Below are 11,281 nucleotides of genomic sequence, written 5' to 3'. Positions count from 1 at the left end.
CTTTGGGGTTTCAGTTTTCTCATTGGCAAAATGAGAAAGGGAAACTCTGCATTACTAAGACTCTGTGTATAGGCAGGTAGCACACTGCAGTCTGTCAGCTAACGTTGCCATGACTCCCAACAGGAAACCAGTTTCTGAGCACCATCTACATGCTAACCACAAATATCACCTCACCAAATCCTCCCAGAAGTGGAAGGAGATCCAAATACCCATTTTTACAAAATATAATCACACACATTTATTACAAATTTGCAAATAATATCTGCATGTTCTAGTTTATTTTATAGTTAACGAATTCATATTTTAAATGTTACCACAGTTAGCTCCTCATTCAGTTCAGTTCAGTCACTCAGTCATGCCCGACTCTTTTTGACCCCTTGGACTGCAGCATGCCAGGCCTCCCTGCCCATGACCAACTCCTAGAGTCTACTCAAACACATGTCCATTTAGTCGGTGATGCCATCCAACCATCTCATCCTCTGTCATCCCCTTCTCCTCCTCCTGCCTTCAAATCTTTCCCAGCATCAGGGTCTTTTCCAATGAATCAGTTCTTCGCATCAGGTGGCCAAAGTACTGGAGTTTCAGCTTCAGCATCAGTCCTTCCAATGAATATTCAGGACTGATTTCCTTTAGAATGGACTGGTTGGATCTCCTTGCTGTCCAAGGGAATCTCAAGAGTCTTCTCCAACACCACAGTTCAAAAGCATCAATTCTTCGGTGCTCAGCTTTCTGTATAGTCCAACTCTCACATCCATACATGACTACTGGAAAAACCATAGCTTTGATTAGATGGGCCTTTGTTGGAAAAGTAATGTCTCTGCTTTTTTTTTTTTTTTTACTTTATTTTACTTTACAATACTGTATTGGTTTTGCCATACATTGACATGAATCCACCACGGGTGTACATGCATTCCCAAACATGAACCCCCCTCCCACCTACCCCATAACATCTCTCTGGGTCATCCCCGTGCACCAGCCCCAAGCACCCTGTATCCTGCATCAGACATAGACTGGCGATTCGTTTCTTACATGATAGTATACATGTTTCAATGCCATTCTCCCAAATCATCCTACCCTCTCCCTCTCCCTCTGAGTCCAAAAGACCGCTCTACACATCTGTGTCTCTTTTGCTGTCTTGCATACAGGGTCATCATTGCCATCTTTCTAAATTCCATATATATGTGTTAGTATACTGTATTGGTGTTTTTCTTTCTGGCTTACTTCACTCTGTATAATCAGCTCCAGGATCTGCTTTTTAATATATTGTCTAGGTTGGTCATAGCTTTTCTTCCAAGGAGTAAATGTCTTTAAATTTCATGGCTGCAGCCACCATCTGCAGTGATTTTGGAGACCAAAAAAATAAAGTCTGACACTGTTTCCACTGTTTCCATATCTATTTGCCATGAAGTGATGGGACCAGATGCCATGATCTTAGTTTTCTGAATGTTGAGCTTTAAGCCAACTTTTTCTCTCTCCTTTTTCACTTTCATCAAGAGGCTCTTTACTTCTTCTTTGCTTTCTGCCATAAGGGTGGTGTCATGTGCATATCTGAGGTTATCGGTATTTCTCCCAGCAATCTTGATTCCAGCTTGTTTCATCCAGCCCAGCATTTTGTATGATGTACTCTACATGTAAGTTAAATAAGCATGGTGACAATATATAGCCTTATTGTATTCCTTTCCCAATTTGGAACCAGTCTGTTGTTCCATGTCCAGTTCTAAATGTCGCTTCTTGACTTGCATACAGATTTCTCAGGAGGCAGGTCAGGTGTTCTGGTATTCCTATCTCTTGAAGAATTTTCCAGTTTGTTGTGATCCACACAGTCAAAGGCTTTGGCATAGTCAATAAAGCAGAAATAGATGTTTTTCTGTAACTCTCTTGCTTTTTTGATGATCCAGCAATTTGATCTCTGGTTCCTCTGCCTTTTATAAATCCAGCTTGAACATCTGGAAGTTCACATTTCATGTACTGTTGAAGCCTGGCTTGGAGAATTTTGAGCATTACTTTGCTAGTGTGCAAGATGAGTGCAATTGTGCAGTAGTTTGAGCATTCTTTGGCATTGCCTTTGTTTGGGATTGAAATGAAAACTGACCTTTTCCAGTTCCTCATATGTGAAACTAATTTTCAAAAATAATTTAATCTTTTCATATTCTACCTTATCTTCAAATGGACAATTTTTTCTTCCATTTTTTCCTATTAAAATAGAGCTGGGGTGAATATGTTTTACAGATTTTCTCCCTCTTTCTGGGCATTTCATTGGTATGGATGAGAAACTACTAGGTTAAAAATAGTATAAAAAAGGAATATAAAAATAAATTTTTCTAGACAAAGAAACTGAGGGTCATAGAGGAAAAGCAGCTCGTTCAGATAACAAGAGGTTCACTGGAATTTAAACCCAGGTCCATCGACTGCAAAGCCAACAGAACATCAACAATCCTAGGGGTTGGATGAGGCTAATATACATCAGTCCCAGCCAGGAGGGCTTTCCTGGTGGCTCAGATGATAAAGAATCTGTCTGCAATGGGGGAGACCCAGGTTCAGTCCCTGGGTTGGGAAGATCTCCCAGAGAAAGGAATGGCAACCCACTGCAGTATTCTTGCCTAGAAAATTCTATGAACAGAGGAGCTTGGCAGGCCCCAGTTCATGGGCTCTCAAAGAGTCAGACACGACTGATGGACTAACACACAAACACACATACACCAGCGAAGAAATAGAGCTTTCTGTTCCCAGAACAAATGAGGGTCATCCTCAGGGCATTTTGATTGAATCTGATCCAAAGAAGACTGGTCCTTCCTCCAAGAAGCCCAGAACTGACCACATGGGGGTCAGCCCATAGATGGCTGACTCACACTCAGAAGACGTCCCAGGTTACCTAGTGTGGCCTGTTACCTCTGTCAGATGCTCAGGCATCTGGGAAGGGAGCCTGGTGGGGAAGAGGGCCCTCTGGACAGAGATCAGCATGTGGGAGCTCTCAGCTGTACTGCAGACCCTCTGTAGGGCCCTGGGCTTCTCATGTTCTCTCCTCAGACTTCACTGCCCACCTGTCACAAGACGGCACTGGCCCCAGCGGAGGGGACTGGGAAGTGCCAGGAATCTCCTGGGCACACTGGCCAGGCCCTCCCCATGCATTCTGCAGCTCCCACCCCTGCTCCCAGCTCAGAGAGGCTGATGTAATCAGGTGCAGACAATCAGCTACCAAGGATGAGGTTTCCCAAGGAGCCCACGAGGAGGGCATCCTGCAGGCTGGAGGAGAGGGCACCAAAAAGCTCCTTTTCTCAGCTCCTGATCAACTTTCATGCCTTTGCTCCTCTCACGGCACCAGGAGGAGAGCTGTGTCTGTCTCTCCACAGTGATCAGATTCACAAGCAAGAAACTGGAAACTAGCAACCTCACAGGTCAAGGAGGAGAGGCCAGAGGAAGATGGAAGGGAAGCACCAGGGTACATCAGACAGGTCAACCCAGGAGGCTGGAGAGGAAGACTCAGCCCCTTGGCCCTTTCTTGGTCTTCTCTCTTCCTGGAGCAGCAGATGGACACAAAGGGCGAATGAGGAGTGGAGGCCAGTTTTCAGGAGGCACCGTGGATGAGGGCAGCGAGGACTGTGGGCCTGCGGGAAGGTGACCAGTACAGCTTGTGGCCTGTGGGAAGATGTGGGCAACAGTGCCCTGGGCAGAGGAGAAGGCCTCAGGGGATGGAGAAGGTGTTCGCGGCCTCAGAGGATGGGGGTTTTGCCTCTTTCGGAGACATCCTACGCGTGGCTACCCTAGATGAGAACGTGAGACCGGGTCCAAGTCAGCGCTCCAGGACCGTCTGCCGTTGCCCCATCTCACCAACTTACGAAGAGCTATTGTCATAACCCTCCTCCCCAGCCCCCTGGGCAGTGAAGTACGTGACCCATTCATCCTACCCCCACAGCTAAGCAACAGTTCAAGAAGGATGTATCACTCAGAAAGAGAAACCAGCCAGTTTCTGGCTCTGCAAGAGAAAGAGCCAGGGCCTCCTTGAGCTGGGTTCAGGGCCTCTGTATGTGTCATGGGATATGAGCTCATCCCCACGACAGTGGGTGGGGGCTATACAGTTACCTGGCCTCTTGGTGTGGGCCCTGGGGCCCCGTGGGATCGCTCACGCAGACATCAAGAGAATCTCCCCCACGCGCATGCCTGTCTGTGCCCCAGATGGGGCAATCTGAGGGCAGAGCATGGGGCCTCTGAGCCCCATGGGCTGGGGCTGGGGCTCTTCCAATCCTTTCCCTGCGTGCGCACACACACACATACACACCCTCAACTCCATGCTTCACCCTCCTCACCACACCCTGGCTCTGCCCACTGGCCAAAGGCTCACACACTGTCTTCCCCAAAAGCTTTCATTACGCTGTGAATCAGAGGGCGGGAGGTAGATCCGGCAGATTCTAGTCCATGGAAACCCATAAGACCGGTGTGACTTCCCGGGGCAGGGTCTGCTGCCCTGGGACTGACAGTCATGAGCTGGGGAGAGGCAGATTCCTCCCATGTGAGGTCAGCTGCCAAGCACAAGGCATGGGTGCCCCTTTGTGAGGGCGCTGGCTTAGTTCTGCGTGGGGGAAAGGGAGGGGGGTGGGGGTGGGGTGCAGAGGGCTTGCCCTGCCCAGGAAGATGGCCGGCCCTGCTAACGGGAGATGATGTGAGGTCCCAGGTGAGGCTCAGGGACCACAGAGGGTATATTTCCAAGATGAGGGTATATTCCGGAAACAGGAGTCCTTCCATCTGTCTTTTCAGACTAAGCCCCAGGAGCATGACAAAATTAGCTCATAAATAGATCTATTGGGGGCTTGGAGGGAGATGCCTGTGACGCACCATAGAGAAATCAGAACTTCTCAAAATTAGCCCCAGAAATGAGTATTTTACTTGATTTTATTTTTTCTTTTACGATTAGGTTGTGAAGGAGAGAGATTAAATGATGTCCGTAAAATAAGCTGTTAAAGAGAAAGGCAAGTCACAATTCGATTTTGTTTACACACACACATGCGTGACACTAAAATGCACTGTTCCTTCATTCTTTCCACTGATATTTATAGGGTACTGATTATATTTGATGGTTAGGACAGGTTCTGGGGACACAGTGGAAAACACACCAGGCAAAACTCCTGCCTCTTATAGCTTCTTTTTCAGTGGGAGATTAGGGAAATAAACAAGTAAACAAATGCAAATAAAGCAGCCCTCAGTTGTTATAAGTGAAATGCAGCAAATCGGGGGATAACCCTTTAGATGGTGTCCCAGGGGAGTCCCTCTGGCAGACCCCAGCATTAACTGTGAAACTGAAAGATGCAAAGAGTTAGGGACCCTGGGAGGCCCCAGAGGTGGGGAGCACTGGGCTCATCTTAGTAACTGAGGACTCTCAGTGAGGATCTTTGGTAGGGAGTTTACATTTTATTCCAAGAGGCTTAGGTCACCATTGTTGCTGGTGACGGACAAGCCAGCTACCTAACCCCCACCCTGAAAATCTGCTTAAGCCGCGTTCAGAAAGTAGTTTAGAGAAAGCAGTGGATGATCTAGTTTTGATCTTCATGTGAGAGTGTTTGTGTGTGTGTGTGTGCGTGCACACACTCTCAGTTACTTGGTCATATCCAGCTCTTTGTGACCACATTGACTATAGCCTGCCAGGCTCCTCTGTCTATGGAGTTATTAAAGGCAAGAATACTGGAGTGTGTTGCCATTTCCTACTCCATGGGATCTTCCTGACCTAAGAATCGAACCACGTCTCTTGTGTCTCCTTCACTGGCAGGCAGATTCTTTACCACCAGCACCACTTGGAAAGGCCCCTTAATCTTGCTCTTTATGAATGTCCCCAAAACATTGTATGAGATGTTTGTTTTTATCACTGTAAAAAGTAATCGTTATTATTTTATATATTATAGATTTAATGCCTATTTTCTCACCTAAAGTGGTCCATGCCTTGGAGTTTTTGTGAGCTTGGCATTCTTGGGAACTTCTGTAACTAGTCTTCAGCATAGGGCCTGAGTAGACCCTGACGCATGGCAGGAGGCTCCTGCAAGCCTTCTGCTTAACCTTTCCAGGCCTAAAGTTGTCAGACTAAACCCTCCCCCATCCCAGGACAGAGTACTTCCACACAGAATGAAGTTTAGGTATGTCTTGAGAGCAGATGGGTTGTGGGTTACTGGCCAAGAGAATCCCCCAAGAGCCCTGTTTCTTCATGAAAAGTGCTTCCTCCCACCTTTAACATGTCTCCAGACTGGACATCCCAGAAAGACATATAATTTTCTATTCTGTGCCCTTGGAATTGAATCCCTCAGCCTAATAAGGAGGATAAACCCATTTTACAGGTAAAGAAACTGAGATACAGAAGAAAAGTTTGGCTGAGGTCAACAACAAAAAAAAAAAAGAGGAAAAGGGCGCCAGTTTCCCAAGATGCCTCCCTCACCTCCCTGTGCCGAGGTGATGAACCTCATGGGGGTGACTGAACCTCCAGAGCCCACTGGCCAGGCAGGAGCTGTGTGTCTCTGTGAAAAGGGGCCCTCAGGGGTTTTCTGATTAAGGTGCCTATGATGAGTCAGGAAGGGGCTAGAGGAAGTTGACCAACTGGAGTGGTGAAACCAGTCCATCTCCTTCAACTTGGGAAGGAGGCCAGGCTGAGGAATGGTATAAAGGGCACCTCGGCCCCTGCTCAGCTCAGCACTCCACTAGAAGCCTCTCCGGCTGGCCCCACTGTGAGTCTGGTAAGTGTTTGCTGGTTGAACCAGGCTTGGGACCTGGGGCCTCCCACAGGTCAGAACGTGGCTGGGGATGGCCAGCCTGAGGGGGTGCAGGGGTCACTCACGTGCAGGATTCAATTGGACCACTGTCCTTCTGGGAGAGCTCAGGTCACTGTGCTGAGGGCTAGGTGCGTGGCTGGGAAACAGAACAGACAGCAATCCCCTCTTGCATCATATTTTCTTGGGGCTGTATTTTCAAGTGTGGGGACAGGGAGGAGAGAAGAGTAAGATAGGGATGCAGGGGAACTACGGTCAGATTCTCTCCTAAAACTGCTTGATTTGGGCTCACTATGTTTTTTGTCTTCTCTAAAGGGGAATGGGGTCTGGGGAAACACTTGTAATTTTTAGCTGTGTTACAGAAGGGAGAAATGCCAAACGGGGAACACTTTCTATTTGGAGAACCCAGGCAGAGCAGGGGCAGGGAAACCCAGTTTAGAAGTAGGAGACTTGAAAGAATCAGCTCCAGCTCTCAGCAACCTTCCAGCCCCCTCCTACCACCACTTACAGCCAAAGTTCAGAAGGTCAAGAGAGAAAGAAGCTCTGGAGCTGAATATGCTGACTGGTTCATTTTGCAGAGGAGAAATCTGAGGCCCAGAGGGACTAAATGACCTGCCCAGAACCACACAGCATTTCACTGGGAGATTTAAGCCAAGATCATGGCATGTGACTCCAGTCCAGGGCATGCACCATCACCTCTCAGATCCTCTGGGGATAGGCTACTGATTTTCCAGGACTTGGGGGTCCTCCAAGAGAACTTCCCCCCTACCCCTGGCACCTTCCCTCTTCCTATCATAATCCCAGAGCTCATCTCTCCTTTTTGTCAGAGGAGGTCAGGAATAAGGGAGAGACAAGGATAGGCAAGGGCAGGAGATGAGATGGTACCCAGGGCATCTGCGCAGAGCAGCTCGGGAGACAGTCCTTGTTGTTGGCTCTTGGGAACAAGAAACTCCCAGGAGGGCCTTTCCCCACTCCTCTCCATCCCTACCGTCACCCTGCTGCTTCTGTGGAATGATAGCCCAGCATGATCAGGAGAGTGCCCCACCCAAGGGAAATGGGAATGCTGAGAAACCAGGCACTGTTACAGATTCTTGGGCTTCATCTATTTCCTTGCTTTCAGTAACTCCTCTGGCCCCTCCTCTTTTTCAGGTTGACTGAAAGCAGCTTCCAAGATGTCCCAGCAATACACTCTGCCAGTGATTCTGCCCCCTGCCCTCTCTCAGGAGTCCCTCAAGCCTGCTTCTCCTCCAACCAATACCCAGCAGGAGCAAGTGAAGCAGCCAACTCCACTGCCTGCCCCATGCCAGAAGGTACACTCGGATCTCCCAGGGGAGGTCCCCTTGGAGCTCGGGGAGAAACACACAATTGTGAAAGGGGTGCCCGAGCAAAAGTGTGAACCACAGCAATCAGAGCCAGAGCAGCAAGAACAGCATGTAAAGCAGCAGCAGCAAGAGTCACAGGTGCAGGAAGTGCATGTGAAGCAGCAGCAGCAGCAGCAAGAGTCTCAAGTGCCAGAAGTGCATGTGCAGCAGCAGCAAGAGTCTCAAGTGCCAGAAGTGCATGTGCAGCAGCAGCAAGAGTCACAGGTGCAGGAAGGGCATGTGGAGCTGCAGCAGCAAGAGTCACAGGTGCCAGAAGTGCATGTGGAGCGGCAGCAACAAGAGTCACAGGTGCCAGAAGTGCATGTGGAGCTGCAGCAACAAGAGTCACAGGTGCCAGAAGTGCATGTGGAGCTGCAGCAACAAGAGTCACAGGTGCAGAAAGTGCATGTGGAGCAGCAGCAAGAGTCACAGGTGCAGGAAGTGCATGTGAAGCAGCAGCAGCAAGAGTCACAGGTGCAGGAAGTGCATGTGGAGTTGCAGCAGCAAGAGTCACAGGTGCAGGAAGTGCATGTGAAGCACCAGCAGCAGCAAGAGTCTCAGGTGCCAGAAGTGCATGTGCAGCAGCAGCAAGAGTCACAGGTGCCAGAAGTGCATGTGGAGCTGCAGCAACAAGAGTCACAGGTGCCAGAAGTGTATGTGCAGCAGCAGCAACAAGAGTCACAGGTGCCAGAAGAGCATGTGCAGCAGCAGCAAGAGTCACAGGTGCCAGAAGAGCATGTGCAGCAGCAGCAAGAGTCACAGGTGCCAGAAGTGCATGTGCAGCAGCAGCAAGAGTCACAGGTGCCAGAAGAGCATGTGGAGCAGCAGCCACAAGAGTCACAGGTGCCAGAAGTGCATGTGCAACAGCAGCAAGAGTCACAGGTGCTGGAAGAGTATGTGGAGCTGCAGCAACAAGAGTCACAGGTGCCGGAAGTGCATTTGGAACTGCAGCAACGAGAGTCACCGGTACAGGAAGTGCATGTCAAAAAGCAACACCAGGAGCTACAGGAGCAGGAAGTGCAGCAGCAAAAAGAACAGCACGCGGAGCCTCAGAAAGCAGAACACCTGGGGCTGCAGCTGGAGCAGGAGAAAACACAAACAGAGCAGCAACTGAAAGGACAGCTGGAACAGGAGAGGAAGGTCTTGGGCCAACACTTGGATCAAGAGCCAGCTAAGAGAGAGGAGCAAATGGAAAAGAAAGAGGAGCAGCTGCTGGAGCAGCAGGACGGGCAGCTGAAACAGCCTGTGTGTGTCCCAGCTCCCAACCAGGTCCAAGAGACCCACCCAGTCCTGCCACTGAAGGGAAAAGCCTTGCCCTCTGAAGAAGCAGGAGGTGTAGTGCCTTCTAAACATAAGTAACCACCTGCAGTGTCCCAGAGGCCCCCGGAAATCCCATACAAGTGAAGAGAGAGCCAGTGGCCTCACTTATCTTGGGCCCCCAACCTGGGTGACCCGCCTCATCTGTGAACCTGCCTGACCCTGACTTTCTGCATGTCTCTTTGATAGGGCTGGGGTGGGGGAAGTTACAGCCCAGCATCCACCCCTGATGAACCCAATCCCAACCTCAGGTGGCCAGAGGCTTTACCTGAGGAGAGAGTGACTATAGCTACTCTGACTACATCCCCACTATTATAGCTGAATCTGTGAGTGTGTACAATAATACAGAATAAATCCTGGAAGGCTTGGAATCCTGTATTTTCTTTGACTTTTTACCCTCTATCATTCACCATATAAAACCCGGTGTGCAGGTTAAAGGTTGAGAATGACTCTCTTGGCCAGTTCCCATAGGTAGAGAGACAGTCTGACCCCTCTTTGATTCTGTACCCCAAACCACTCAATACATTCAACAGCTTCTAAAAATGAAATGAAAACAATAGCAGAACAAAAGTTCACTCATGTTCCTGAAAGCAGCACTCAGCAGTCAGGAAGAGGGAATGGGTTATCCTGGCTGAAGGAAGAGGATCTATTCATCTCAATTCAGCACTGCTTTCCATTATACCCACTGAACCCAATCCTAGCCCAAGGCCAAAGGCATGGGTAGGGAGTTGGGGCTCCACCTGTGTTTTGGTGCTTGCCCAGATTTTCTCTCCACAGGATGTGCTTGTGGTTTCCAAGAGTCACGGTTAAGGGAGACTTTAGGAAAGTAAAGTAGCAGAATTGGGGAAAATGGGGAGAAGAGGGACTTCTGGGACTGGCCTCTGATAGAGAAAATGTCACTAAGGGAAGCAAAGTTTGGGTCGACTGGAATCAGGGGAGCCAAAAGTGTTGAATAGCCTGGAGAAATACAGATCTAAGGCCATTGCAGTGGTTTTCCCTCCCTGACATTTCTGTAGCCTTTACTACCTACCATCAACCACATCAGAACATGGGGCTCTTTCCTTCCTGGGAATCACCTCGTGTGTGCACTCAGTCATGTCTGATTCTTTGTGACGCTATGGACTGTAGCCCACCAAGTTCCTCGGTCCGTGGGATTTTCCAGACAAGAATACTGGAGTGAGTTGCCATTTCCTCCTCCAGGGGGGTCTTCCTGACCCAGGGATCAAACCCACATCCCCTGCATTATAGGCAGATTCATAACTGCTGAGCCACCAAGGAATCATCTGGCTCTGACAACTTAACATCATCTCAGGCACGTTGTCTCAAGTTACCCAAAGCTATTTCATCATAATCACGAGCCTATGTCAAGGACATCTCTTTTGAGAATGCCGTATGCACCCAAAGTCAATGGGTCCGAAAGGCACTTAGTGTCCCTTACCCCCCGCCCACCTCCAGGGACATGCACTGTCATTCCCCTTTAGGGATTCTCTCTCTTGGGTAATAATACCATCTGTGCATTCACCAAAGCCAGAGAAACCACATCATTCCCTACCCTCATTTCCTCTTCTTCCCTACCCCCACACCAGAGATCAATCCTTGCCGCTCCTACCCGCACCCTCCAAGCTTTGGCCGAGGTCATTTCTCACCTGAACAATTGCAATGGCCCTCAAGCTGTTCTTTGATCCCTGTGTCCCCATACCGTGAAATTCATCCATCACACAGTGAACAGGGTGTTTCATTCAAAATTTTGATCTAAATACTTCACTCCTTGGGTGGCTCTCATTATTTAGAGGATGAGATTGCAGGCTCAAGTCCTCCTAAGAGGACAAGAGTTAAAAGGAAGCTTGGGTAGAACTGGGT

General features: G+C 49.1%; 1 protein-coding gene across 1 annotated transcript; it reads left to right on the top strand.

The window, feature by feature from the left end:
- Positions 1-7,915: 7,915 nt before the first annotated feature.
- Positions 7,916-9,463, top strand: IVL (involucrin). Its single transcript, XM_068963295.1, has 2 exons — positions 7,916-8,665; positions 8,906-9,463. The coding sequence occupies exons 1-2, from the start codon at positions 7,916-7,918 to the stop codon at positions 9,461-9,463; spliced, it is 1,308 nt and encodes a 435-aa protein (XP_068819396.1).
- The last annotated feature ends 1,818 nt before the right edge of the window (positions 9,464-11,281 follow it).

Source organism: Capricornis sumatraensis, chromosome 2 (assembly GCF_032405125.1).
Source record: "Capricornis sumatraensis isolate serow.1 chromosome 2, serow.2, whole genome shotgun sequence".
Taxonomy (NCBI): domain Eukaryota; kingdom Metazoa; phylum Chordata; class Mammalia; order Artiodactyla; family Bovidae; genus Capricornis; species Capricornis sumatraensis.
The sequence above is the reverse complement of the archived record's forward strand: the minus strand, read 5'-3'. Positions and strand labels throughout refer to the sequence as shown.